Source organism: Notolabrus celidotus, chromosome 22 (assembly GCF_009762535.1).
Source record: "Notolabrus celidotus isolate fNotCel1 chromosome 22, fNotCel1.pri, whole genome shotgun sequence".
NCBI classification, from domain to species: domain Eukaryota; kingdom Metazoa; phylum Chordata; class Actinopteri; order Labriformes; family Labridae; genus Notolabrus; species Notolabrus celidotus.
The window spans coordinates 7,503,919-7,519,090 of NC_048293.1; the positions used below are offsets into that span (position 1 = coordinate 7,503,919).

General features: G+C 39.8%; 1 protein-coding gene across 4 annotated transcripts in view; it reads left to right on the top strand.

The window, feature by feature from the left end:
• Nucleotides 1–15,172, top strand: part of stxbp6 (syntaxin binding protein 6 (amisyn)) — a 149,170-nt gene that overhangs the window by 69,652 nt on the left and 64,346 nt on the right. For 3 of the 4 annotated variants that reach the window (XM_034675267.1, XM_034675268.1, XM_034675270.1), the window contains exon 5: nt 5,393–5,550. In XM_034675267.1, the coding sequence (XP_034531158.1) occupies nt 5,393–5,550 (158 nt within the window). Of the gene's footprint in view, nt 1–5,392; nt 5,551–7,248; nt 9,071–15,172 lie in introns of those variants that run through there. The other variant, XM_034675271.1, reaches the window with a different exon arrangement.

Sequence of the window (15,172 nt, forward strand, 5' to 3'; positions counted from 1 at the left end):
CTGTTCATGAATACCTAGTAGCTATTTTTTTGTCAGTGTCAGTGGTGTCAGCTCTGTGGTACGATTGGTACAGAATGTGCGACCTGTCCTTATTGGTGTCTCTTGTCATGCTGGTGAAAAGGGCACTTAGACTAAATGTAAGGCCAATTGAGGAAGCAAAGTCAGACCTTTTACTTACTAAAAAAATGTTGGGGTACAGTGATGTCTTTACTTCCATCTGAGAGAGCCTTGAAGACTTCACTCTCATCTCACACTAGAGCAAAAAGGACTCATGCATGTGTTAATTAATAACGCAGGACGCCACAATAACACAGACCTATTAGTCAGTTACAGAAGAGGATAGCTGCAACTGCTGATGCTGATAAAACTATAACAGAAAGCATATACAGAAGGGGATATACACTACAATATATACAGTCTAATGGGAGGGAATGGCACTGGATAAAAGGGCAATGAACAGCTTGCTAAATGATTTGGAAAGAGCAGATAGAAAAGGACAATGGGTGTGGAAGTAACCATTGAATGAAGAAGGGAGCATTACCTGTGTAGGAGAATAACTGCAGGCAGAATGTGGAGAAAAGTGACGTGATAAAAGGCAATTGAGAAATAATAGCTGTGTGTCAGGGGTGCCTGGGGAAAATGTCCTCTCTGGTTGAACTTCTGCTGTAGTTCCAGGATGCTGCTACAGATAATGTCAAGATCTGCATGAATTAATCTGCAGGGGGGGTCTGTCCTGCAGTAGGAACTGCAAGCAGTGTCTCTGCCCCTATGATGTTGATTTACATTGATTAGTTTCTTGTTGGGTTTCTTTCTCATTTAAAACATCACACCCTGATTTATTACCCTGTTGAAACAGTCAGATTGCATAGATTGTTAAGGACTCTGCTTTATGAGAGTTAACTTGTCCCTCCAGGTTTCAGCAAATCAGAAAGTAACTGTTCCAGGGTAGCTTCAAAGCAAGGTTTTGCTGCCATTCTTTCTGCTCTAACCTTGATAAAAGGGATTTTATCAAAATCCTACACCAGAGAGAGATTACAGAAGGAATGCTTTGTATTATTGAAAAAATTATTTTTGGCCTTCGCCTTCGTGCCATCATGATGATTTAATGCGTAAAACTTCTCTTCTGCTTACTTTAAAGCTTTATACCTCCAAGAACTTGAGCAGAACTATCCATTTGATTACATTTGAATGGAAAAGAAGACCTTTCAACGCAACAGAACTCAGCTAGTAGAGCTATGGATGGGTTGATTGATCTGGAAATCACAGCTGTAATGCAAAAGTTATGTAAAACTGAGTTTGGTATTCATCATACTCATTTCTCTGTTTACTTTTCTGGATGTCTGTTTCAACTTCTGGAAGCAGGAAACACAGTGAGGTTCTTGTTGAGAGAAGAAGAGATATAGTAAAGATATACTTTATCAATCCCATGGGGGATATTGAATTTTTTCCACTCAGTTATTGATCATATAACACACACAAGCTGAAATACAAACACATAGTGCTGGGCGATAATTCTATAAAGATAATTATCGTGATATAATCTTTCACTATATTAATACAACAAATGTTCAATAAAAATTCAATATATTTAAACCTTTAATTACAACCCCCAACCACTGGAAAGTGTGTGTGTGTGTGCCACCCAACATGGCATTGAGCAGCCAATAATGTTGCAGGGTGATATGTGGGCGGGGCCTAAAAAGTTACCTAGTACAACTGAACATTGAGTAACCGTGATGCATTCACTGCACTGTGGGAAACAATAGCACTCTTAACTGTTACACAGAATAAAATTTGATATATCTTTGTTGTCTACAAACTAAAACTACACAAAAATATCATCTTACACAAAAGACCTGCTTCCTCTTAGCAATGTCAAAAATTAGGGATTCAACAAGTTTATCAAAGAACTAAATCCAGACAGAAACCGTCTGATTCCTTCAACTTCACTCAGCACCAAAAATCTGCCTAACATTAAAATGTTATCATGAGAACATCTTTTTAAATATCGCCCAGCTCTATGCACAAACAGGACCCTATGAAGACAAACTGATGAATAGATGTCAGAGTTAGGGGGCTGCACTTGAATGAGCACCTTAAGCAGTGCCCAGGAGCTGAAGTGGTGCCTCTTCAGTAACCAGACTTTGGAACTTCACTCAGCCATCCTCCAGTTCCCAAGCTAAGTCCCCACAGACAGAGCCACTGCTGCCCCACTTTAGTTTTATCCAGTTTTGTATCTCCTTTTGAAGTCTACAAATCTACTCTAAAAAAAGCAATACGATGCCTTTACACTGTCCGTCTCATTATAGTAAAAACTGTGGAAAGAAGGTTAAAAACAGCTGCAATTACTGGCTACTCCAGAGTCAAGAAGCTCATGAAGCGTGGGTTAAGCCATGAGTAGGTTTGGGATCATTTACAGAACCCCTCGACAGAATTTTTCACATGTTTCTCTGGATGAGCAACGGGCTCCTGAAGCCCTCTGGTGATTTAAGGGTAATAAGGGAACATTTTGATGGTACTTGTTGAAGGGCTGACAAGTCTGTGCTCTCTAATGCTGAACAGAAAGTCGACTAAGACTAACTCTCCCTTCAAACACCCACACATATTGTGCCTCGCAGCATTAGCACAGCGATAATATGATAAGGGAGAATATGCTAAAGGCGCTGCAACATGTGCTGTTTGAATGAATCTTTTTGTGTAGGTGTGTTTTGTTCTGGAAGTGAATTATCCTATCTAATAAATGCCATATGCTCTGAGAGTAAATGTGACTTTGCTATCAGGATTTTGTGAAGTGTATCCAACATGCTCCTGTTGATAACCATCAGCTTATTTTCACTATAGAGCCACAGCAGCCCAGCCTGTAATCTACTGCTTACAGAGAGGAGAAGTCGACTTCAAGTGAACTTTCCCCTTCCTTGTTTTGTTTGTCTTTTCTCAAAGTTCCTACTTTCTGGAGTATTTTGTTGCCAGAGAACAACTTGTCTTTTGTTCTTTCTCCATTGTTCAACAAGCCTCTTGCTTATAATGATATCAGGGGGTATAGCAACAAAATTCCTCCAGCATTGTTGAGAGAGGCGTGTCAGGGATGGACAAGGTTCGGCCTCTTTCTGTTCATTCTCAGTCAACCATATCAGACCTTAAAAATTCTTTAGATTTTCAGTGTTGTAAAACGAAAGAAACTTTAACCTCATTAAAACACTGACAGTCTGAACACCACTGAGCTTCCTCAGAAACATAAAAGAACTGTTCTTATACCCAACTCATAACAATACTGGCTGATCTGCTCACCCTGAATAAAACTAAGAGATCACAACACAACATAATCTACTCCTACACCATTTCATTCAGTTCCTGATGCTGCAGGCTCCCTCACATCATCTCCACCCTGCTTTCTCTGTAATTACATTCTCCACTGGGGGAGCCCACGCCACAGCCTGCTGCTGATCAATGAGAGCGGGGAGAAGAGAGCACCAAAGAAAGGAAAGGGTATGCAGGCAAACAAAGGGAGATGTTCTCTGCGTGCTCTGTGCGTGGGGGTGCTGTGAGGGTGGGGGTTATGCTGTGGATGATTGAAATATTACTCCTCAGGTTGCACGGGAGGAGAGTATTGAGAGTAATCCTTGTAAAGGTGAAGAATTTTTATCCTTTTGTAACAAATATTCTCAGAGGAAGGGTGTTTTTTAAGAGGTAGAGCAGGGTGTGTTTAGCCTGGAGCAAAGCCATCATTTGTGATGTACGATAATTGGACTTAAACTGTACTTTGCTAATGGCTATAAAGTTCCTAGTTTAGAAAGTTAGAACTTCATTTGCATCACAGCCATAAACTGTGAATAGTCATATTTAAACTTTATTAAAAGTGAAGGACAGATCCTGGCAAGTATAAAGCTGGTTATATTGTTGATCCAGATATATTTGTCATTCACAGCGTGGTCTTCAGACTGTGGTAGATTTTTTGTAAACCCAGGGAAAGTAACTACAGCACTGACTGCATGTGTTCTCATTTCCTTTGACCCTTTTTGGGTCTGAACATCCATACTCCTGTCTGTGTGTCTGCAGCAGGGCTTTGTCTCTACACAAACCGCTTCGACTTTATCAACTAACTCTTTCTTGACGGAACACCATCTGGTTTCACTGTCTGCTTTTGGGCTGTCATAGCCCGCTTCAGGAGAGCCGTCCCAATTATCTGTCACTCGGACTACCTGTCTCGATACTGCCGGACGTACAAAATCCCTATATTGCAGTTCCCTGTGGGAGCAGATAGAATCAGGCTTGTCAAGTCTTCATACACTCAGTACCTCCGAGCTTTGCTCCATCTATACCTTCCCAGCTAACTTATTTAACGTATATTTGAGGATATAGATATCACAAAAAATCGAATCTAGCCACTTCTTAGATGTTGGTTGTTTTTTATAGTGTGTTATTCTCCACTTGTCTACCTTTTAAAGCTAGATTGGGGGGAAAATGGTGCGATTGTACATTATTTATTACAACCAACACTAAATTAATGAAAACATGTAGGATAGACAGACAACTGTCAGCATTATGTAATTTTAACTGCTATGTTGTTGCACTGAATTTATAATAACTGCACAGTCTCCAGGCCACATCGTCAGCAGGCAATAACTTTAAGAACAATTCAATTCAAAAAACAAATGTGCTGTTTCATATTCATAAAATGCACCCAATCCGAAACAATGCAGCTGTACTGCTGATAAAGAGGAAGCATCTTGAAGATTGCTGTCTTCAGTCTGCTGGCTAGTGCAGGGGTATAACAGCAGCACTCCCGACGTGCGGTAGATTAATGGCTTGTCAGTGGAAACATCCGCAGGGCTGCCACAGCTATCGGAAGATGTGTTTTCTGTCTTATATCCACCACCGGGTCTCCAGGGCTGCCCATGCAGCCAAGCATATATCCTCTCTTTATTACTCTACAGTTTAGGAAAGTGAGGAGTAATTGCAGGGCCGGCAACAAGAGTTCACAACTGAAGAAAAGCAGTGCTGGATATCAGCGGGATGACACTTCCTTCAAAAGAGACAATAAATCAGGAGTTGCTTGTCTTGCTGTTTCTCTCTTTGAAGTTTGAAAGGTTAATTTCACTTGATCTTTCCTTGAGGTAAATCCGCTTTGAAGGAATCTCATCAAGCCACCTTCCCACATCCCACCTGATGGATGCCATTTACTGTCTCATGTTGTCTCCAACTATTAGCGCTAATGCTCAGGGTCACTGATTGAACTACACCCGTCCAGTGTCACGTTTATTTTTGTCACAGTTCATCTCATTTCTGTTGTTTACTCCAGAGATAATAATATCTCCCCCTCTTGTCTTCTCTTTCCTACTTTGCTTCCTCTCTTCTCTTGCTACACGTTGCGTCTTCCCACCTTTTTCTGCAGGTAACAGTATACTACACTCGGCTGCCGACAGCGTGACAAGCGCCGTACAGAAGGCCAGCCAGGCTTTGAACGAGCGCGGGGAGCGATTAGGTCGGGCTGAGGAGAGGACCGCAGACATGATGAACAGCGCTGAACAGTTTTCTGTCACTGCGCACAAGGTGAGGCAATATGTTAGTAAGACACATCACAATGTACAGCCTCAGGGTGGGCTTACTGTGTGCAATTTCATACAGTGCAGAACATCTAGTCATGATTTCAGAGTCAGTATTAATTCAGCTATAAGATCAAACATTTTACTTAAACCTGAGGATGTTAAAAGAGCTGCTTTATTGTGAATAGGAGCCCCTTAGTTGTGGTGCTTGCTGTTCTCCAAAGATAATAGCTTCTTTCTTCTTCTTGCTCTCTTTTTTTTACTTCTCTGTGGGGTGTTCCCTCATCCTCCATGTATCTCTTATCTCTTGTTTTTCAAGAAAACTAATTGCATGCTGTTTAATGAGGCTATTAACATAATATCATTTTTTTTACTGCAAGACACACAAAAAAAAACTATTGCTTTGTAATGAGAACACCTGATTATGATCATAGCTGTCTTTCTAATAGCACACAGTATATCAGACACCCCTGTGTTTTCAGCTTGGCTTCTTGTGTCACGCTGTTCGTGCACAGAGAGACAAGAATCATCTAAAGTGGGATGTGGATGACTTTAACGGCACAGCTATCCACTCTCTATTAAAATGACTGTTTTTATGCATAGTGCGATGCTAGTGATGCTGGGGTAATTGAAAGACGTTTCAAGAGCCATGCACAGGCCTCTCACTGCTCACAGATGAGCTCCCCCGCGGTGATGAATTACTAAAACTGTGATATGTGCAGAAAAGTGCCTCAGCTCCGGTGGTTTCAGGAGAGAGCGACTGTGGAACCCCCGTAGAGATCCCTCATTTGCTGCAGTTTCTCATTTCACTCACTGCCATTAGCTTTCATATTTCTTTTGTAACGTATCATTCATCGTATCATCAACACTCATAATGCTACACGTTTGAAGCCCTCTGTTAAAAGCAGTTGGCAGCCTGAAAGACGGGGAACAGAGTCTGACAGAATTATAAGCACCGTCTGCATTTTATCTGTCTGTAGAAGACTTTTACGACAGCTTGACAGGATGTACTTAAAGGATTCTTTGACTCTTCAAGTCATCTGCATGAGTTATAAGTGGACTCCTGAATGCTTGAAATTATAGCCAAATGTAGCAATAATCTTCTTCTGCACTATGACAGGGTCACCTTGACTCTCCCTTTCTTTCAGTCCAACTTTCTGCACCTCACTATCTGACAGCTGCCGCTTGAGCTGCGCAGCTCCAATAATCACCAACCCTGATCTCTGGGTGCTGCTCTGCTGCCCCCTCTTGTTCAGTTTGCAGAATTCAGCTCTGCTCTTTATTTTGTTACAGACTTCATACTCACTCTGTTGTCTCTGTGTGTGAGCATGACTGCATGTTGTGTGATTATGTTTCTTTCATCCCATTCCATCCTATCCCATCGCTTTCTGTCATATCAGGAGCCTTGGTCATCTCTCTAACAAACCTCCTGCTGAGCTAATCAGAATCCTTGTATCTTGTCACAAAGTGCCCTCCAGCTCCTGTATATTTTACCTTTCGGGGCAACCATTGCTTCTTTGTTATAAATATTCAAAATAGTCAAATCTGTGCCTCATGTATACTCATTTTATTGACCGTGTTTTATAGAGGACAGCTGGTTGAAGCTGCAGTGTGTGTTGCTTCCAGCTGAACAGCATTTTGCTTATAAGATCATTAAAAATTCTACCTCTATTATTTTTCAACCCCCAACCCAATTTTCCCACAGCTTGCCATGAAGCACAAGTGTTAAACCACTGCCAAAACCAACTGGGGGGAGGGGATCAACAAATCGCCAGTCGCTGTACAGGAGAAGGATTCCAGATTTGATTCTTAATCTAAGTTCTAATACGATTCCTATGTGTTAACAATGTTAACATTTCAATGTTTTTGCGTTGTGTTCTGATTCATCTTCGTGATGCATCAAACAGAAGGGGAGGAATAGAGGTAAACGATGCTATAGCAGAATGTTTCATGCTTCTGTTTGCCTAAATACAAAGCTCCAGCTATGACTGTATGTTATAACTTCAGACACTGAACACACTTACACTTCTCATATGCTAAGACACTAATGTGACCGCACACACTGACACGTCACTATCAGCCATCAATTCAAGGCAGGCAGCAGCTGGTCTTGCAGGTTATCAATTGTTCAAAGGTTATTTATGAGCACTGCAGTGATTATGCAGTCTGATTTGAGTGACTGGCTCTCTCATAATATATATATAACACAAACAAAGCTAAAAATACCCTAGATTAACTTACATGACACTTTTTACCAGAATTAATATATTGGGTCTAACAGCAGGATGCCAGATAAACAGAATACTCACATCTGTGGATAAAAAATATGACTTCTTATCCTCAACATGACTAATTCCAAATTGTGAATTCTTTGAATGCATTTAAAGAATCATTTAATGCTTCCGTTGCTCTTTTGACTTTTAGGCACTGCAGTCTGTCCCTCAGTTGTTCTGTCCATAATTTCAAAATGTAAAAAAAAAACAGTATTAGTCAAATTGTTTTCAACATCTTATGTCAGAAATTGCATATAAGACTGAAGGGAGTAATGGGGGAGAATATACCTATAACAACAGTGGAGTATAATATACTGTCTGTCAGACTTGTCTAACTTTCAAATACAACCAAAACTACATGGTCTACATTTGCCAACATTTTTGAAGTGTACTTGAAAAACTGTGTTTTGAAAATAAGCTTTTTAAAGTGAAATAATTTATGTTGAAGGAAACGAGGGTGCAATCCAGTAAACCAGCTTCTGCATTGTAAAAAGCTGAACTTGTAATTCCACAGTACTATATCTCAATGTCTGTAGAGCTAATCTGTCCCATGACTATGGGATGTTTTTAAATAACTCCTAGCTGTATCTCAACATTCAGTGGTTATATTTCATGCTTTCAGTATCTTTTGGATTGGTCATTATAATGATGTAAACACAGGTAGATACAGGGCAAAGTGTCTTATATGTCTGCAGCGGTGTGTAGTTGTGTATTCTTTGTGTCATTGCACTCACACTGACTGTAACTTTGGCTTCCTCACTGGTAAGACACCACCATCACAATCGAGATGTATGTGATTTTTTTAAATATTTTGAATTTTATAATTAATGTTGTTACAATGCACCAACAACCTTATCTTGCAGAGCACTGTTGAGTTCACGATGACACGTTCCAGCTGCCTAACTGTTATTGTGCTTGTTATCCTCTTTTAACACTTTGGATGTTTTATCGTTTAATAAAAGATGTATAAAAAATAGTGTCCTTTTTATGCTCAGCTTTAACAGTTCCATCAAACAATGGACCAAGATGTACATTTGTTTTGATGGGTGTTTATCATTGATATTACATATGTGTGTTTTACTCACGTAGTTTTTTCTCAACTCATAAACGGTAAGCTGCCTAAAGCTTTTGTGATTTTCTCTGTAGTGCTGCTTAAACAATGCTCACATCACTCTGATCTCACCTCTTCATCATAGTGAACGATGTCAAATAAAGTCACATCCACAATCAAAATAAAATGGTTCTTTATTAGTGCCTTTTGCTGTTTACATTTCAACTCGGTCAGCACACCAGTGTTTATATTGTCTTGCTTAATGTTGCAATAACCCAGGGTAACACTGAGAGTAAATGAACAGAAAGAGTTTTGTTACAATGGATGAAATACTCAGCATTGTGTTTATAATACAAGAAGGAGTTACACAGAAGTCACAGTGTGTCGAGGTAAAAAGGCAAGGGTAAGGGTCAAAGTTTTCACATTTAAGTATGACTACTCTTTACTTTTGTGTGATTATCGCTTCTTCTGGGTATTTGATCTGTTTCACCAGGTTTAACTGGAGTCATCTGTGTGTATATTTACATGGTTTAATGTAGAAGAAAATACTTTTTGACATCCTCCCATTGATAACTCTGTAATACTAAAAACAGTAATAAACATCTTTAAGTTGTGCAAATCTTTCTTTAAAATAATTGTTCCTATTCCGTCTACAAAAAGGTAAATTGTAGCATTGTGAATTTTTTTCACAGCCAGTTAGCCTAAAGTTTCTGTAACCAATCACTGAAGAGTAAAGGCCTTAGACTGCATACAAAAATGGACAACATGGGGCGCTGTGGGTCTGGCGGTTTAAGCGTGCGCATCCCACATACAGAGGCCATAGCCCTCGTCGCAGTATTCATAGGTTCGATTCCAGCCTCAACCATTTGCTGCATGTCTTCCCCCACTCTCTGCTCCCCACATTCCCTGTCTCTCTTCAGCTGTCCTGTCCATTAAAGGCAAAAATACCGAAACATATAATTATAAAAAATTATATACATAAATATGAAAGGACAACATGACAGCTCCCCAAATGTAAAACCAACATGAGCCAAGAGTCAAACTATAAAGTTAAAATAAAACCTCATGCAGTTTTTTCTTTAACATGCCCTCTATCTTTAAAGTTAGTTCCCGTTATGCTAATTTACCTTCAAATATTTATTTTTCAGACATGTTTAGTTTAAAGCTCTTGTAAGGAGTTTCTAACTTGTCATAAAACTGAATTTAAAAATGATGCCCCTTCATGAGCTACAGCAGCAAAATCGATACACAGATAGAACACACACCAGAACAGACAACGTCAATTGTCCTCCATGTTTGTTTATCTTCTGAAGGCACGCTTGACTGTGCATGTTTCTGTGAGATCTCGTCTCTGTGGCATACATACTGTGATATCATTACCACAATCGTAAGTGTATGGCCAGCCTTTCCCATGCACAAGAACAAAATCAGCAAAGAGATAAGAGGAATCACTTTGTCCACAGGGGGCACCAAAATCAATGCAAAAAGGAAGTTCCTCACAGGACCTTTAACGTAATTAGCGTAATGCTGCTGTGCACCAGACTGGTGTTGGAGAAGCAACAGCTAGAGAAAATGTAACGTACATTATTACTAGAGTTGTTGAACATTGAACAATTGTGGGTCAGCTTCAAACCAACACAAGGATCAGTTTAGCTGTGGACTGTGCCAACCTGGTTAAATTATAAATGATTGTTTTGGTTGGTTGAAAGGACAGGAAGTCACTACCACAACTCCTAGAGCCTCTTCCTACTGCACAGACTTCTCTGCGCAGGATGTCAGAGACTACTGCAGGGGGGTGATTTGGCATCACCTATCTGTCTATTATGTAGACAAAAATATTCAGATCAGGATTAAACACACTGCAGTCACAGGACCAGGAGAAGTTATTTTAATTCAAACTAATGCTCAGAGTTGATGGCACATAGGCTGAGGTGGCCTGACATGTATTCCCCTTATATTGCATTAGCCCCAAAGCTGTATCCTCAAATTTCCATAATGCAGCTCTATAGCCTCTCTGTTCCCACTGTAAGGGTGTTTGCCCTTATCTTTCAAACTCCACACTCTAAGCCACAGCTTACAAACTCAAGCTTTCATACTAACTGAAGACATCCCTAGAGTTACGCAGTCATCTGAATGCCAAAATAGAGCTCTCTGAGTTAAATAGTGCCTGCACCAGGAAGAAAACAGGTCTTTTGTAGTAATGAAAATGTTGCCTTGCCCCCTACTTTCAATGCATATCTAAACAGAAACATCCATCATAGCTTTAACATGTGGATGTCATGTTTGATGCCAAGTTGTGTTTAGGTCAGCAGCTTTTATAGCAGTGAATACGTAATCAGATGTTGTAAGAATAGCCCACTGATAACATTTCAAGTCAACCTGATACAGTTAAAAACACAAGCAGTCTAAGACTATAAATGCTTTAATTATGGACACCCATGTCCAAGATTAGGGTTATTTTTACTTAATCACATCCCCTCACAATAACTAGCCCTTTAAGCATTTAGTGTACATGCAGCACATAATGTTATAAAGCCCCATTGTAGGCCTGAGCTTTGCACAGAAGCTAGCCTCATGATGACTTAAAAAGGTATGCAAGAGTCAGCTGAGCAGTAATGAATCTTATCAAAACATCTATGTTACAGTTTCCCTGCAACCTTAATCGTATTTAAATTTTACAATTAACGACGTGGACCAGTCCGTCCAGCAGAAAGGCAGTGGGCTTGGTAGCAGCGCTGAAATGCATGATGTATAGCTTTTAGTGCTGCAGGAGGAGGGGGAAGTGGGTACCTCATAAAAGCCCCGGTGCAGACCTCTGCTGCCATTACTCACTCTGCCAGCTCCTGTGAATCATTCCTAGCCCCTTCTTAAAACCTACCTCTAATCCTCCTGCTCCCCTCTTTCTTTCCTCATCTCCACATGTGGAAGACATTGTTTGTCTCTAAGAATGTAACTTGCTTCATTGATGTGCTTGAATACATTTCTACCTCTTTAAATTTTACATGCACAGCAATAGCAGATGAATAACATTCGGTCAACACTAGAGGGTGCACTAGCCTTGCATTAACACCCATTAACTCTATCAGCTTGCTTTATTGCCCACTCATTTATTGATCAGTGGAGCTGATTATTAGTGTGTAATTTTACCGCAATGTATACATTGATTGCAGGCTGAAGGTGTGAGTTAAAGCCTGATTGAAAGCTTTTTAGGACCAGTAATTGCTACATTGAGTGTCTGACAGGGGTTTGAGTTACAGTGCGGGCAGAGCATGTGGGCAGTGAGGCCGTTAAACATTTTCCCATCATGCAGACAGAGCACAGCACAAACTGGCGGAGGATACTGATATTACAGATTTTGCCCTGTCAGTGTTTTATGATTAGTTGCCTGTGAATCTGATCAAATGGTACATTATATTAATTTTGGAAGTGTTCAAAGACCCTTTCTTTAGTTAAAGTAACAATACCAGACTATAAAGCCCCATTTCTTTAGTAAAGTCTGGCCTTCTGAATTTCACCTCATCAGTTTGATATCAGTTTGTTGATTTGGTATCAACTGTTACGTGTTATTATGCATTAGGCTATTAACATTATTTTAATTTTGTAACTGGGCAAAACAAGCTAATTAGAATAATAATGCTAATAATAATCTTTATTTATAGAGCACCTTTCAAAATCTGTTACAAAGTGCTTTGCAATGCCTAATAGGACATGTGCAAAATAAAGTACATTTTACAAGACCATACAATTAGTGCAATTATCATTACTATTAAAATAACATAAAATCATAAAAATAGAATATAAACAGGACCCTGTGCAAGACACTTTAATCAAATAAAATAAGGAAATGCTCTCCGATTAAAGTACGTTTTGAACAATGACCTAAAAGAGAGCACACAGTCCGCCAACCTAGTTGTGTGCACCTTAAAAAACGCTGGGTCGTTCAATCTACAAAAAAACTGCATCCTATTTTAGTGATACAACCATATTTTAATGTTTACTCAATCTGCCAAAACAACCAAACATAAACCACAACTGTCAAATCAATGCCATGGTGTCCGGAGTGCAATATTTGTTGCAATCTAACCCAAATGTAATAGAAATACTGCAGTAAAGTCGCAAACCACTTCATTAATATATCTCAGCACTAAATTACACAGAGAGAGAGAGACCACTGGTTTGGTAGACATATTTATTTCTTGAGTGATACTAAGCACAAGACAGAAGAGCATCCAGTCAGGTGTCACCTTGAGAAGTGCACTTACATGAATGTCAGCCAGGGAGTCAGGAAGGCTCAGTGGCTGCCTTGCTAACTAAGTGGCTGGCCAGCCGGCCTCAGGGCAACTCCTTTTTAATCTGCCAACCTCCCCAAAGCTCCACGGGGGTAATTACAAGTTACACCCAGAGGTGAGGAGGCTGAATGAATTGGGACTGCACCTCTATTTCTCATTATCGCATACAAATCTCTGCAATGATTTCTGAGTAGTCCTATTAGTCAGGACTGGCTCTTACCCCCAAAGTCAAAGTTTAATAACTGCAGCAGGATATTGCCTCTGTCCCTCGGGTACTTTGGAAAGTGTGATCCAAAGAAATGTGTCTGGGAAGAAGCAAACTGTTTCCACCGAGAGAGAGTATTACAAAACTTTATGAAATGTTTCAGAGCCGCTTTTCCTTAATGTAAAACATAAGAACGACCTGAGATGACACTTTCTGTTAATGTAACAAGTATCAGAGTTTCAGAAAGAGTCATGTCTTTTAAATGTTATTTTAAACCAACATGAAAATCTTCCTTATCAGCAATCTGAGTTAATCCATCAATAAAACGAGAACTACACTTTTAACAGCCAGTCATTCAAAGGTGATAAATTGAGCACAGAATTATTACCCCAGTATGACATCAATTAATCTCACACTGTAGGTTCATACAGCTTTAGCATCTCTGCTAATCTTATTCGGAGGAGACGTGTTAGGAACTATTTGATTGAATTCTGAAGTAGCATTAATATGCAAACCATTACAGCGTTTTGTAAAACCAGGTGTAAGCAAATTTCCACTTGCTGATTCGTGCTTGGGTATAATGCATCAATAGGAATGGGCAGTGCACTTATCAAAAAACGTTTCCAGGTCAAGTCACATTTAGACTATACAGGAGATGCATGTGTAACCTAAACTTCTTTCAAACTTGTGTTATTTTGCTTTGTTATGATGCTTCTTTTCCACTCAGCTGTAATTCTGCTTCCAACACCTCATGCTGCTGCTCATGCAACATTTGAAAGTCTGCTCCTGCTGCCCCTGGTTGGCTTTGTAGAGAAAATACTTGTGTTGTTTGCTCTCAAAGTGTCCTCCAGAACTAGAAGCAGATTTCAGCTTTTGGTCTTTGTACCGGTGTCTGCTGGCAATTTCTGCTTTTTCTACCTTTACACAATAATCTTACTCCTGCATGTTTCTTGTAGTGGCTGTCCATCATGACTTTTCTTTAGTCGTTGCGTGGCATGTGCATGATTATGCTTTTAAAGCACAGATTCATAAAGTTTACTTCTTTGGAAATTCATCTTGAACTCTTCTGCAAACACTTGCTGTTGTGATGCTGCGTCAGCTTGTTTCTGCTAGACACTAACTCTTAGTTCTTCCTAGGGGGGAACCAACAGGGGGGAACCAAGTATGCTGTGCTGAGCTTGGTGTATTTGCAGGGGGGGATGAGATCCCTATAAGCATAAAGTACACCCGATTAGAGGCCAAATATCGGCTACATAAATCTATGTTATTTAACAGACTATATTTTATACTTATACAGACATAAAAATGCATAACTGCAAAATAAAGTAAAAAAGGTTTTATTTAAAACGTTTCAACCATATTTACAGCCATATGTAACGCCAACTCTAAATGCTGATTTAAAAGAGGCAGTCAGAAGAATTTTCCACATTGCATGCAATTAATGTAATACAAAAAAAGACAACTAAATTTAGACTTAAATGTTTATTCAAAGAAAAAAAAAGTGTCAGTGCCAGTCCAATCCACATATATGAATTAAATACAAATATTTGAATACAAAACCAGCTATGAAGCTACAGACACTGAGTGTTGGAGCTTGGGAAGTCACCTCAGTGCCCTGCCCACAGTGACTTGGCAGATGTGAGGTGAGGCGAAGTGCACAACAGCTGCTCGCTCTAAATCGGGCCTCCCATTCTCCCCTCTGCCTTTGAGTTCCCGTGGAGTGCAATGTCAGCCGAGCTCGAATCATCATTCATTATCCTGATATGTATCTACCTCACTCCTCTCTTACGCAGTCTGTTTTATTGTTCTTT